The sequence below is a fragment of the Ammodytes marinus genome (assembly GCF_949987685.1).
Source record: "Ammodytes marinus genome assembly, chromosome: 25".
Taxonomy (NCBI): Eukaryota; Metazoa; Chordata; class Actinopteri; order Uranoscopiformes; family Ammodytidae; genus Ammodytes; species Ammodytes marinus.
Window position 1 is genome coordinate 2,857,680 of NC_137229.1, and position 15,562 is coordinate 2,873,241.

General features: G+C 42.7%; 2 protein-coding genes across 2 annotated transcripts in view; one reads left to right on the plus strand and one right to left on the minus strand.

Annotated features, from left to right (window-relative positions):
* The window catches only part of LOC307270211 (NACHT, LRR and PYD domains-containing protein 3-like), a 307,417-nt gene that overhangs the window by 187,469 nt on the left and 104,386 nt on the right, over window positions 1-15,562 (plus strand). Inside the window, exons 6-10 of the mRNA XM_080053379.1 lie at window positions 1,355-1,459; window positions 9,081-9,159; window positions 10,838-11,039; window positions 12,073-13,858; window positions 13,942-14,112. Coding sequence (XP_079909505.1) covers window positions 1,355-1,459; window positions 9,081-9,159; window positions 10,838-11,039; window positions 12,073-13,858; window positions 13,942-14,112 — 2,343 coding nt within the window. The remainder of the gene's footprint in view (window positions 1-1,354; window positions 1,460-9,080; window positions 9,160-10,837; window positions 11,040-12,072; window positions 13,859-13,941; window positions 14,113-15,562) is intronic.
* The window catches only part of ube2c (ubiquitin-conjugating enzyme E2C), a 55,684-nt gene that overhangs the window by 25,204 nt on the left and 14,918 nt on the right, over window positions 1-15,562 (minus strand). The window lies entirely within an intron of this gene.

Consider the following 15,562-nt stretch of genomic DNA (forward strand, 5'->3'; position numbering starts at 1 on the left):
AGAATCCTGAAAGCTAGCGACACATTCCAGAACTAATGTCAGACTAGTAAAAGAATGATGGGGTTTGGTCAATTAAGCAAAGCAAATTTTCTAAGCACTTGAAAGTAACTCTGAACAAAATCAAATACAACATATTATAATTCAAAAGGTTTTAATAAGATTCAAATGAAAGATAGAACCAGTTAGATTAGAACACAGTCTGGGGGTCAGAACACAGGACCCTTAGAGCCAGCTAGTGTCTGGGGGTCAAAGCATAGGAAAATCAGAACCAGCGAGAACAGCCTGGGACTCAGAACACAGGAGAAGACCCAACTGGATTATAACATCAGCCTGTCATACTCTACATCTAGGCCTACTCTACATTCCAGCCCTGAAGGTGTCAGGGAAAGATGAGAAGGTGCTCTTTCAGTGTGGTTGCCCCAGGTCGTCTTCCTGGTGTATTTCCTTGGCATTATGGCTTTTCTACAATGTGTATGACATTAAAATAAAACACATGTCATGTAATATATTACATTAAAATATGTTTAAGACTAAACTTAACTTGTGCCTCATGGTGGGGGAAAGTGAAATAGTGGCTCACTTTCCCCCACAGTATTTGGCTCACTTTCCCCCACCACCACAATTTGAGAAAAAACTACCTCTCTTAGCATTTCAGGCTAATCTTCAGTTATCAGCATCACATGGTTTCATATGTTGGTAGTTCATCAACACGTATGATAGAAGTTTTTCTACGTGAATACATTTGCTTTGGCACAACAGTTCATTAAGTTGACAGCAAGAACATTTACTTTTACATGCAAAATACCTATTTTGGTGAAAAAAACATGCTTACCACAGCACCATGAGGTCCTCTCTTTCAGGGCCAAAGGGAAATGAGAGGGGCTTGAAAACATATATCTCACATGACCACAAATGTTTTCCGTTGCCTAGATACAGGGGGTGGCTCACATTACCCGATGCCTCAGATTCCCCCGTTCTCCCCTACTTGTGTTTTTGTTTTTTTCAGCTTTGTTTTTCTTCTCGTCATTTATATAATTGTGTGTGTGTCTGTCTGTCTGTCTGTCTGTCTGTCTGTCTGTGTTGTGTTCAACAGACCAGACTCTCCTGGACCTGGACCCAGCTGTTTTTCCTTCAAGAGTGACCGGTCTAAAGGTGGTTGGTTTGATTTTAAAGGACAACAACCGTCTGCTGCAGAGAGGTAAACTGTTACTAACATTTAAATATCACTGATTCATGTTTTAACAGTTTATTTTCAGCTTGGTTCCTTTATATTCTCACATGTGAAAGCTGCTCAGTGTAACTACTGTGTTCTGGTGCAGTGCAGATTATTGACTGTTTCCTGTGTTTCTATCAGGAGGAAGCTGGAGACACCAGAGCCCAGCTGTTGGTCCATGAAGAGTGATCACTCTATGGATCGACCTATAGTCTTCAAAGATGGACGTCCGTCTGTTGATCTGAGGTAAGGATCTAAAACTTACAATGAATAAAACCCTGAGAGATATCCAGTTTCTTGACAGATATAGTAAGGGAGAACGGGGTAATCTGAGCCACTTTTTACATTTGCTCCCCTCTAAGCGAGCTAAAATGATTTATCACTCAAATTTACACATTTCCCATTAATTCAGGATGTTTCCTCGAAATGGGCATTAGCAGAATTTTTTCAAGACATAGGGCAGTGAAAATATGATTGTTTTAAAAAAAGTTGTCATGTGGCTCACTTTACCCCAGCTGTGGGGTAAACTGATCCATTTACTTTTTCCACTCTGAAACTACCATAACAACACATATTGTAACAGTTAGAATCCTGAAAGCTAGCCACACATTCCAGAACTAATGTCGGACTAGTAAAATAATGATGGGGTTTGGTCAATTAGGCAAAGCAAATTTTCTAAGCACTTGAAAGTAACTCTGAACAAAATCAAATACAACATATTATAATTCAAAAGGTTTCAATAGGCTCTGTGCACAAGTCTAGTAGCGAACTTCCGGTTTCGCCTGGTGTTGGCATACTAGTTTCCGGTGTCTCAGTTACCACGGTAACCTTACACTAATATACGAGTATTTCATTGGAAAAAGGGGATTAAATGTAGCCTATGGGATTGTTTAAACAACAGTGAAGTGCCGGTGGGTTGAATTAACACTTTTGTGAAACACGTTGCTTAGTTTAGAGTAGATATAATAGCGGTTTGAGCTTCCACTGCAGTGGATACATTGGATTAAAAGGATTGAGGTTTCGGACAACACATACAAAGTAAAGGTATGCAGCCGACATTTTGAGGACCATCTAATCATCAGTACTGATAAGAGTAGACGAGTACTAGTTACAAGCTACGTCCTATCGTTGTTTGAGTGGAATAACTATGTTGTTATCAAAGATACGGGCCTGTGTTTGGGAGCGCAGAACACGAGCATCAAGCCCATAACCTGGCTCGGACCCCGGCCTAGAGGATCTTGAGCACCACGTTGTTCAATAGTTCAAAAACACCGCAGAACAAGCTCCGACAAACAGCTGCTATGTACACACAAGCACACTTTCATCGCCAGCCACAGCAGGCAAAAGCTCCAACCTACAGCGCACACAACGGCACCGACACAGTGAAGACACGCCAGCCGCACACACAGACACGCACCATCATCACCAGCAGCGCATTGCCTCAAACGACTAAAATAGAATAAAAATCATTGGATATCACAGCATGAATGAACTTTCCTATTTAGCCACTCTGCCACCCTCAAAAGATTTTAAACTCACCGTAGCTTGCAGGTGTGCAGCAGCATCCTCAAACACGATGGTGTTAGGCTAGCAGGCTAAATCCCATGGTGAATCCACAAATATTTCACTATAATATTCCACGATTTGTCCGATGAAAAAAGCAGCCTGCAACCAGTTAGTTTTCCTGCAGTCAGTCTATCCCATGTCGTTTCTACTTGTTGGTAAAATGCCTTCCAACAATGTTCCTCTTTTGTGTTAATGCTGGCGTTAATTTTCCATTCTTATTGATCCTCATCTTCAAAATCGCGTCTTGGAAATGGCAATGCTATCAAGCTTGCAGCAATATAGTTTATTCTTCTGCAGCCGTGAATCACATTCATTTCACACTTCGCGCTCACTGACCCGTCAGACCTGTCAGTGGCCCTCTGTCCACTGTAATCGTGAATAGCAACTTGTGGTTGGCTGATTCACCCGTCACTTACTAAGTGATCATAAGTACTAACCAATGAGAGAGCGAGCTGTAACCTTTTATTCTTTGTTTTGCCTAGATACAACAATATTCTACATTTTATTGGATAACTTTATTTTCAAGCATTTCGGACACCAACACTGTCATTTCTAAAGCGAACTTCATAGGAAATCAGGATAAAATGAGAATTAAAATAGATTTGTAATTGAATAATGAATAAGACATAATTGCTGTTGTCAGGCCCTTTCTGAAGTCCCTATCAAGTTGTCCTCACGATTTAAAAATGCAACGCTACCCGTGGAATAATGACTGCAGGAAAACTAACTGGTTGCAGGCTGCTTTCATCGGACTAATAGTGGTAAAAGTGGAATATTACTATCTATGGATTTACCATGGGATTTATAGGTACACGTCCGCCTATCGTATGCGGATTATGCTGCACACCTGCAAGCTACGGTGAGTTTAAAAACGTTTGTGGGTGGCAGAGTAGCTTATAGAAAAGTTCATTTATGCTGTGATATCCTATGATTTTTATTTTATTTTAGTTGTTTGAGGCAATGCGCTGCTGGTGATGATTGTGCGTATGTGTCTGTGGTGCGGCTTGCGTGCCTATTTTGTCGGTGCCGTTGTGTAATAAGCTAGCACCTATATATTTTAGTATTGCATAATACATATGACCGCAGCTATCCCCATGAACACAGTGGGAACGGGCGTATAATGGTTAGTTTAACGTTTGGCTTATCGTCATAGCTTAATCATACACTCAGATTGTGAGGCTTCTCTATTTTCTTCATGGACACTGCTCTGACAATAACTTCAAATGTTCCCTGATCTTTACTAGACACTAAGAGATGGGCGTAATAGTAGGCCTAAAGTAAGCACAATAAGAGACAGTTGGTGTTTCAAATACAAAAAAAAAATTACGCTGTTAATTAAAAATCCGGTACACCACTTAATTAACCTCTTACTTATACAAACAACTCAAATATCAAACTTAAATCCCTTTCCCGCTTGCTGGTTGGAGCAAAATATTATGAAATTCAACTGTATGGACCGAGTCAGTAAGTACACCGGAAACTAGAATGCCGACACCGTCAGTTGACTTCTGGGTTCTAGTGCACAGAGCCTATAAAATTCAAATGAAAGATAGAACCAGTTAGATTAGAACACAGTCTGGGGGTCAGAACACAGGACCCTTAGAGCCAGCTAGTGTCTGGGGGTCAAAGCATAGGAAAATCAGAACCAGCGAGAACAGCCTTGGACTCAGAACACAGGAGAAGACAACTAGGCCTACTCTACATTCCAGCCCTGAAGGTTACAGGGAAAGATGAGAAGGTGCTCTTTCTGTGTGGTTGCCCCAGGTCGTCTTCCTGGTGTATTTCTTTGGCATGATGGCTTTTCTACAATGTGTATGACATTAAAATAAAACATATGTCATGTAATATATTACATTAAAATATGTTTAAGACTAAACTTAACTTGTGCCTCATGGTGGGGGAAAGTGAAATAGTGGCTCACTTTCCCCCACAGCATTTGGCTCACTTTCCCCCACCACCACAATTTGAGAAAAAACTACCTCTCTTAGCATTTCAGGCTAATCTTCAGTTATCAGCATCACATGGTTTCATATGTTGGTAGTTCATCAACACGTATGATAGAAGTTTTTCTACGTGAATACATTTGCTTTGGCACAACAGTTGATTAAGTTGACAGGAAGAAAATTTACTTTTACATGCAAAATACCTATTTTGGTGAAAAAAACATGCTTACCACAGCACCATGAGGTCCTCTCTTTCAGGGCCAAAGGGAAATGAGAGGGGCTTGAAAACATATATCTCACATGACCACAAATGTTTTCCGTTGCCTAGATACAGGGGGTGGCTCACATTACCCGATGCCTCAGATTCCCCCGTTCTCCCCTACTTGTGTTTTTGTTTTTTTCAGCTTTGTTTTTCTTCTCGTCATTTATATAATTGTGTGTGTGTCTGCCTGTCTGTCTGTCTGTCTGTCTGTCTGCCTGTCTGTCTGTCTGTCTGTCTGTCTGTCTGTCTGTCTGTCTGTCTGTCTGTCTGTCTGTCTGTCTGTCTGTCTGTGTTGTGTTCAACAGACCAGACTCTCCTGGACCTGGACCCAGCTGTTTGTCCTTCAAGAGTGACTGGTCTAAAGGCCGTTATATTGATTTTAAAGGACAACAGCCGTCTGCTGCAGAGAGGTAAACTATTACTAACATTTAAATATCACTGATTCATGTTTTAACTGTTTATTTTCAGCCTTGTTCCTTTATATTCTGACATGTGAAAGCTGCTCAGTGTAACTACTGTGTTCTGGTGCAGTGCAGATTATTGACTGTTTCCTGTGTTTCTATCAGGAGGAAGCTGGAGACACCAGAGCCCAGCTGTTGGTCCATGAAGAGTGATAAGTCTATGCATGGACCTATAGTATTCAAAGATGGACGTCCGTCTGTTGATCTGAGGTAAGGATCTAAAACTTACAATGAATAAAACCCTGTGAGATGTCCAGTTTCTTGACAGATATAGTAAGGGAGAACGGGGTAATCTGAGCCACTTTTTACATTTGCTCCCCTCTAAGCGAGCTAAAATGATTTATCACTCAAATTTACACATTTCCCATTAATTCAGGATGTTTCCTCGAAATGGGCATAAGCAGAATTTTTTCAAGACATAGGGCAGTGAGAATATGATTGTTTTAAAAAAAGTTGTCATGTGGCTCACTTTACCCCAGCTGTGGGGTAAACTGATCCATTTACTTTTTCCACTCTGAAACTACCATAACAACACATATTGTAACAGTAAGAATCCTGAAAGCTAGCCACACATTCCAGAACTAATGTCGGACTAGTAAAAGAATGATGGGGTTTGGTCAATTAAGCAAAGCAAATTTTCTAAACACTTGAAAGTAACTCTGAACAAAATCAAATACAACACATTATAATTCAAAAGGTTTCAAGATAGAACCAGTTAGATTAGAACACAGTCTGGGGGTCAGAACACAGGACCCTTAGAGCCAGCTAGTGTCTGGGGGTCAAAGCATAGGAAAATCAGAACCAGCGAGAACAGCCTGGGACTCAGAACACAGGAGAAGACCCAACTGGATTATAACATCAGCCTGTCATACTCTACATCTAGGCCTACTCTACATTTCAGCCCTGAAGGTGACAGGGAAAGATGAGAAGGTGCTCTTTCAGTGTGGTTGCCCCAGGTCGTCTTCCTGGTGTATTTCCTTGGCATGATGGCTTTTCTACAATGTGTATGACATTAAAATATGTTTAAAACTAAACTTAACTTGTGCCTCATGGTGGGGGAAAGTGAAATAGTGGCTCACTTTCCCCCACCACCACAATTTGAGAAAAAAACTACCTCTCTTAGCATTTCAGGCTAATCTTCAGTTATCAGCATCACATGGTTTCATATGTTGGTAGTTCATCAACACGTATGATGAAGTTTTTCTACGTGAATACATTTGCTTTGGCACAACAGTTGATTAAGTTGACAGCAAGAAAATTTACTTTTACATGCAAAATACCTATTTTGGTGAAAAAAACATGCTTACCACAGCACCATGATGTCCTCTCTTTCAGGGCCATGGGGAAATGAGAGGGGCTTGAAAACATATATCTCACATGACCACAAATGTTTATTTATTGGGTTTTTCATTTTTTTGAACAACAAACAAACATAGGGAACAGGGGGGTATACTACGATGAGAGATTAAGGGCTGAGCGAGGTCTGTTGAGTCTAAAACCAGAGTTTAGATTAAGGGCTGAGCGAGGCCTGTTGAGTCTAAAGCCAGAGTTTTCAGTATCACGAAAGGTGGCTCTCTTTCTACCTGGCTAGATCACCGTGGTAACAGAGGCTGCACAGCTAACCTGCTCAGAGTTTGAGCTTAAATTCGGCTCTTAGAGCGCTGCCCTTCAAGGAAACTTCACATTTAGAAATCCCGCGGACCTGACAATATTGTCTGAGCGCTACATTCTCACTGAGGAAACTGTTACATCTAAATTTATTGATCAGTAAGTTAATGAACGAAACGAAGCCGTGACATTAGGCTTACAGCAGAGTGAACTGTAACATCGCGCCGGGGCTTTTTGCCACATGCATACAGTTATTGAAAATGTAAAATAGCCCACACCTATAGCCTACTGTATGCAGCGCCACTCTATGCTCTCCTCTCAAATGAATTTACCTGGCGATCTACACACACTGGCTCTTAATGAAGCGTTCTATAAAATCACAGGTTGCAACATTATTTCACTGTAGGCTTCTTTCTTTTCATCAGTAGCGATTACAGTTGGGACGTGACAGGTGACAGCTGTCACAGTTCGGACTTCGCTGCAGACTCGCAGGTTAAGCTTCTCACAGTAGATTCATATTTGTCCGAAAAATCCAGACTACAGGTTTTTTAATGTAGGCCTATTGGTATTTGTAAGATTCAAATAAAAGGCTAATAGTCTAAATCAAAATTGTATTCATTATGATGTGGCCCAAAACTAAATGATTTTCCATAGGCTATTCATTTGGGGACAGTGTCTTAAATTACATTCTTTAGTGTGGGACTATAGGCGTAGTGCTATAAATATAGCAAAGTAGCCTATATATATATTAGGCTAAATGGTATAGTGTTTAAATCTGAGTTCAACGTTTCATTGTTTTATAATGTCACGTTACGCACTGCGAGAACGATCGGCAAGATAAATAAATCATTTCCATGCTGGCAGCATTCCACTCTCCTTACCTATTTGCAGTAATAGGCCTTTCACACCAAAATGAACCAAGAGTCAGTTCCAGGCTGGTGTTGGGGTCAGTTCAAAACTGGTTACAGCCTTATCCCAGTTATGAACCGGTTGGTTTCACATCGACCGGAGACAGCCATGGAGCCGGCAAGAGAGCAACGTCATGACGTCATTGTAAACGTGTGTGTACGTCACCCGACGCCGCTGCTCTTGTGGCTAACGCTAAAGCTACCGCTAGCTTTAAGCACAACAACAGCGGCGAATACGTCTTATTTTTACACTTGTTGGCTCTCGCTTTGCTTTCTTAACCAAACAGGACCCATACAGCGTATTCTCGCCGGTCAATTTGATCGCTACGTTCGGTAATTATGTTATGTTTACGTCTCGTAGTAGCGGTGTTTTTAAATATGGCGGGCATGAGGTTTGAGTTGCTCTGGTTGGTCAGGATAATCCCTCCCCCAACCGTTCGCGCAAGCAGTTCTTATCAAACCCTGCTCAATCCTGGGGTATGAGTTCCCCCGGTTTTTACGGCCCGGAGCAGGCTCTCTGGCGGTGTGAAACCAAAACACTGGCTCTAACTCCGAACAAGCCCAGAACTAGCGCCGATTTTGCGGCGGTGTGAAAGGCCTATAAGAGGTTTTTTCGGCTCTGATTTCTGCTGTAATAATTCAGACTGACAAACTCTTCCTCTTGAATGAAGTTGGCGACACACTTTTGTTTTACTCAGCTGCTCACAATCAGTCCGTTAGTGTAAAGTTAGCGGCACAAGATCAGTCCAGTCTGTGCGGAAGCAGAGTCAAATGACGGTCAAACGCCCCCTCTTATGGGGACGCGCACAGAGCCTGAAGCTGAAACCCTCGTTCAACATAAGAGGTTGATAACTTCCTTTGTGATACCGGTTAGCTCTGAGCGAGGGTTTGTGTTATGTTGAACCAGATCAAAAAAAGAGAGCCGGGCTCTGTTGAGTTTGCTTTGTAGTATACCCCTCAGGTGTCTCCGGGTATAAATAAAATATAAATATGTACAAATACACATGAAAAATTTGAAAAAAACAAAATAAAAATAAACAAGTAGCAACTAAATAAAGTTAGGGGGGAAGGGGGGGTTTAGTCCTGGACATGAGCTCATTCTTCATGGTTTCTCCACAGAGTCGACCAGGAGATCTCAGAGGTTCCCAGTGGGCGGTCTGACCAGCAGCATCAAACACACCTGGACTCCACATTCAGGGTCTGTACATGAACAACTACTGTCCATCTGTTCTGTTCACAACAGCTTCAGGGCGGCTGTGGCGAGGTTGGTAGGGCGGTCGACCCTCAACTACAGGGTTGGTGGTTCGATCCCTGGTCCCCCCGCCACATGTCGAAGTGGGAACAGAGGGGTATACTACAAAGCAAACTCAACAGAGCCCGGCTCTCTTTTTTTGATCTGGTTCAACATAACACATACCCTCGCTCAGAGCTAACCGGTATCACGAAGGCAGTTATCAACCTCTTATGTTGAACGAGAGTTTCAGCTTCAGGCTCTGTGCGCGTCCCCATGAGAGGGGGCGTTTGGCCGTCATTTGACTCTGCTTCCGCACAGACTGGACTGATCTTGTGCCGCTAACTTTACACAAACGGACTGATTGTGAGCAGCTGAGTAAAACAAAAGTGTGTCGCCAACTTCATTCAAGAGGAAGAGTTTGTCAGTCTGAATTATTACAGCAGAAAACAGAGAGCCGAAAAAAACTATTACTGCAAATAGGCTAAGGAGAGTGGAATGCTGCCAGCATGGAAATTATTTATTTATCTTGCCGATCGTTCTCGCAGTGCGTAACGTGACATTATAAAACAATGAAACGTTGAACTCGGATTTAAACACTATACCATTTAGCCTAATATATATATAGGCTACTTTGCTATATTTATAGCACTACGCCTATAGTCCCACACTTAAGAATGTAATTTAAGTCTGACACTGTCTCAAAATGAATAGCCTATGGAAAATCATTTAGTTTTGGGCCACATCATAATGAATACAATTTTGATTTAGACTATTAGCCTTTTATTTGAATCTTACAAATACCAATAGGCCTACATTAAAAAACCTGTAGTCTGGACAAATATGAATCTAGGCTACTGTGAGAAGCTTAACCTGCGAGTCTGCAACGATGTCCGAACTGTGACAGCTGTCACCTGTCACGTCCCAACTGTAATCGCTACTTATGAAAAGAAAGCCCACAGTGAAATAATGTTGCAAACTGTGATTTTATAGAACGCTTTATTAAGAGCCAGTGTGTGTATATCGCCAGGTAAAATCATTTGAGAGGAGAGCATAGAGTGGCGCTGCATACAGTATAGGTTTACATGTTCAATAACTGTATGCATGTGGCAAAAAGCCGCAGCGCGATGTTACAGTTCACTCTGCTGTAAGCCTAATGTCACGGCTTCGTTTCGTTCATTAACTTACTGATCAATAAATTTAGATGTAACAGCTTCCTCAGTGAGAATGTAGCGCTCAGACAATATTGTCAGGTCCGCGGGATTTCTAAATGTGTAGTTTCCTTGAAGGGCAGCGCTCTAAGAGCCGAATTTAAGCTCAAACTCTGAAACAAAAACTGGTCTGAGCAGGTTAGCCGTGCAGCCTCTGTTACCACGGTGATCTAGCCAGGTAGAAAGAGAGCCACCTTTCGTGATACTGAAAACTCTGGCTTTAGACCGCTTTAGACTCAACAGACCTCGCTCAGCCCTTAATCTCGCTTCGTAGTATACCCCTCAGGTCTCTGTCTCAAGTCTCAATGGGATTTACCTGTATAAATAAAGGTTAACTGTTTAGACCAGTGGACTGTCAGTCTGTCCAACATGGATCTGATGTTTGCTTCATGAGTTTAGTTTGATCGTGTCGTTCATATAATATTCTGTTCCAGCTGCTGGAGGAAAACATCGTCACGTTTGTGAAGAACGAGCTGAAGAAGATGCAGAAGCTTCTGAGTCCAGATTACCCAGAATGCTCAGAGGGTCAGAGTGAGGATGAGGAGCAGAGCAGCAGCAGAGAGGCATTTCTGAAGATCACACTGGACTTCCTGAGGAGCATGAAGCAGGAGGAGCTGGCTGACCTTCTGCAGAGCAGTAAGAGCATTTCTCTAACCCCTGGAACACACATCCTATCTCTACTGCACGTCTGCGTCTGATTTTCCCCTGACCGTGTTAACACACTCTAGTCTAGTGGCAACACATCCAACCTCTGACACACTGCCGACGCCCGTCGGAGGCGAGTCTTCAGCGACGCTTCACTTTACCTTAAGAGGAGGAGCCTATGTTTTCGGGGAGAGGCGCGTCTCTCTCACTTTAACTGATAGAGAAATACTCTGTAGACAGTCATACCAGCAGCATTCACTGTTTTACAGTTTCCTGGTGTGTCCCTTTCAAAATAAAACTTCCCACACGCGAAAATGTGAACGAAAAAAAATAAACAAAGGACAACCAGTCAATAGGATCACTGTCGAAACTCAATATTAATCATATGCATCATAAAATGACCTGAAACAACTTTATATGGGAATTATCTATGAACACTCCATGTAGAAAGACAGGAATTATCTATGAACACTCCATGTAGAAAGACAGGAATTATCTATGAACACTCCATGTAGAAAGACAGGGCTTTTAGAAGCAGTGCTGCAGCAGCAACAGCAGTTGAGACGTTCCATGTGTGTCCGAGAAAAGCGAGAGAGGCAGCAGTAAGGCGACGCGCTCCAGAGGTAGACGCAGGATGTGTGTGGAGGCTGTTAAGGTTTAACATGATGGTGAAATGGGACATTTACTGAAGTCTCAAAAGATAGAGGGAGAAATGTTCTGTTTATTTATATATTTTCATCATGAGTAACTCGTTGATATTATATTTCAATGTTTCCCTCAGGAAATGTGTTAGTTTAGGTTTAGGTGGTGGTTGGCTGGGAGTGTCGGGGTTATGGTTATTATACTTTCTTTTTCTTAATACAGAGGTTATTGATAGTTTTGTAATATGTAGTTCTCAATAGACATACAAATAATGCACAAATGTTTATACTGTATGTGCATTCATATTTTCATCGTGAAGCCCTCAGTGATATTATATGTGCCGTTAACGACTGTTGATTCATTCTGATGTTTGTTCATTCAGGAAGTCATTCTGCTGAAGTTTGTCAGTGTGAACTAAAGTCCAACCTGCAGAAGAAGTTCCAGTGTGTGTTTGAGGGGATCGCTAAAGCAGGAAACCCAACCCTTCTGAATCAGATCTACACGGAGCTCTACATCACAGAGGGAGGGACTGGAGAGGTCAATGATGAACATGAGGTCAGACAGATTGAAACAGCATCCAGGAAACCACACAACCCAGAAACAACCATCAGGCAAGAAGACATCTTTAAAGCCTCACCTGGAAGAGATGAACCAAGCAGAACAGTGATGACAAAGGGAGTGGCTGGCATTGGGAAAACAGTCTTAACACAGAAGTTCACTCTGGACTGGGCTGAAGACAAAACCAACCAGGACATACAGTTCACATTTCCATTCACTTTCAGAGAGCTGAATGTGCTGAGAGAGAAAAAGTTCAGCTTGGTGGAACTTGTTCATCACTTCTTCACTGAAACCAAAGCAGCAGGAATCTGCAACTTTAAAAAGTTCAAAGTTGTGTTCATCTTTGACGGTCTGGATGAGTGTCGACTTCCTCTGGACTTCCACAACAATGAGATCCTGACTGACGTTACAGAGTCCACCTCAGTGGATGTGCTGCTGACAAACCTCATCAGGGGGAAACTGCTTCCCTCTGCTCGCCTCTGGATAACCACACGACCTGCAGCAGCCAATCAGATCCCTCCTGACTGTGTTGGCATGGTGACAGAGGTCAGAGGGTTCACTGACCCACAGAAGGAGGAGTACTTCAGGAAGAGATTCAAAGACAAAGAGCAGGCCAGCAGAATCATCTCCCACATCAAGAAATCACGAAGCCTCCACATCATGTGCCACATCCCAGTCTTCTGCTGGATCACTGCTACAGTTCTGGAGGATGTGTTGAAGACCGGACAGGGAGGAGAGCTGCCCAAGACCCTGACTGAGATGTACATCCACTTCCTGGTGGTTCAGGCCAAACTGAAGAACATCAAGTATGGTGGAGGAGCTGAGACAGATCCACACTGGAGTCCAGAGAGCAGGAAGATGATCGAGTCTCTGGGAAAACTGGCTTTTGAGCAGCTGCAGAAAGGAAACCTGGTCTTCTATGAATCAGACCTGACAGAGTGTGGCATCGATATCACAGCAGCCTCAGTGGTCTCAGGAGTGTTCACACAGATCTTTAGAGAGGAGAGAGGACTGTACCAGGACAAGGTGTTCTGCTTCGTCCATCTGAGCGTTCAGGAGTTTCTGGCTGCTCTTCATGTCCATCTGACATTCATCAACTCTGGAGTCAATCTGATGTCAGAAGAACAAACAACGTCAGATGAATCCGCAGAGACACAGTTCTACCAGAGTGCTGTGGACAAGGCCTTACAGAGTCCAAATGGACACCTGGACTTGTTCCTCCGCTTCCTCCTGGGTCTTTCACTGCCGACCAATCAGAATCTCCTCAGAGGTCTGCTGACACAGACAGGAAGTAGCTCACAGACCAATCAGGAAACAGTCCAGTACATCAAGAAGAAGATTGAGGATTCTCCCTCTGCAGAGAGAGGCATCAATCTGTTTCACTGTCTGAACGAACTGAACGATCGTTCTCTAGTGGAGGAGATCCAACGGTCCCTGAGTTCAGGACGTCTCTCCACAGAGGAACTGTCTCCTGCTCAGTGGTCAGCTCTGGTCTTCATCTTACTGTCATCAGGAGAAGATCTGGACGTGTTTGACCTGAAGAAATACTCTGCTTCAGAGGAGGCTCTTCTGAGGCTGCTGCCAGTGGTCAAAGCCTCCAACAAAGCTCTGTGAGTAGGATTTATTCATCTGTAAATAATCTTTTAAAGAGAAGATTATTTAATAACTTTTTCTCTTTCTGTTGTCTCTCCAGACTGAGTGGCTGTAACCTCTCAGAGAGAAGCTGTGAAGCTCTGTCCTCAGTTCTCAGCTCCTCCTCTAGTCTGAGAGAGCTGGACCTGAGTAACAACAACCTGCAGGATTCAGGAGTGAAGCATCTGTCTGATGCACTGAAGAGTCCACACTGTAAACTGGAAACTCTCAGGTCAGATTATCAACCAGTTCAATATGGGGCGGCATATCAACTTAAACCCCCTGAGGGGGGACCCCCTATCATGGGGCATATCAACTTAAACCCCCTGAGGGGGGACCCCCTATCATGCTTATGCTATATTTATTCAGCATTTTGACAGACTATAAACGGATTTTGAAAATATATAATTTTTATTTTGGGTAAAACAAACATAACAACATTATTTTGAAAGCTTGAAATAAATACATGGGATGTTATTATGATAATGGAAAAGTTTGATTGAGGTGGCATCAACCTAAATACACATTTTATGAGCAAATAGCAGGTCAATCCAGATGTTTTTCCCCAAAAAAGCTTGCTGTGTTTGGTATTTTTTATCTTTATATATATATATATATATATATATATATATATATATATATATAGATATATATACAGTATGTCACAAAAGTGAGTACACCCCTCACATTTCTGCACATATTTTATTATATCTTTTCATGGGACAACACTGAAGAAATGACACTTTGATATAATGTAAAGTAGTCAGTTTACAGCTTGTATAAGAGTGTAAATGTACTGTCCCATCAAAATAACTCGACACACAGACATTAATGTCTAAACTGAAGGCAACAAAAGTGAGTACACCCCTAAGTGAAAATGTCCAAATTGGGCCCAATTTGGACATTTTCACCTCTCCAGTGTCATGTGACTCGTTAGTGTTACAAGGTCTCAGGTGGGAGTGGGGAGCAGGTGTGTTAAATTTGGCGTTATTGCTCTCACTCTCTCATACTGGTCACTGGAAGTTCAACATGGCACCTCATGGCAAAGAACTCTCTGAGGATCTGAAAAAAAGAATTGTTGCTCTAAATAAAGATGGCCTAGGCTATAAGAAGATTGCCAACACTCTGAAACTGAGCTGCAGCACGGTGGCCAAAACCATACAGCGCTTTAAAAGGACAGGTTCCACTCAGAACATCCCTCGCCACGGTCGACCAAAGAAGTTGAGTGCACGTGATCAGCGTCATATCCAGAGGATGGCTTTGGAAAATAGACGCAAGAGTGCTGCCAGCATTGCTGCAGGGCTTGAATGGGTGGGGGGTCAACCTGTCAGTGCTCAGACCATACGCCGCACTCTGCATCAAATTGGTCTGCATGGCTGTCATCCCAGAAAGAAGCCTCTTCTAAAGATGATGCACAAGAAAACCCGCAAACAGTTTGCAGAAGACAAGCAGACTAAGGACATGTATTACTGGAACCATGTCCTGTGGTCTGATGAGACCAAGATAAACTTATTTGGTTCAGATGGTGTTAAGCGTGTGTGGCGGCGACCAGGTGAGGAGTACAAAGACAAGTGTGTCTTGCCTACAGTCAAGCATGGTGGTGGGAGTGTCATGGTCTGGGGCTGCATGAGTGCTGCCGGCACTGGGGAGCTACACTTCATTGAGGGAACCATGAATGCCAA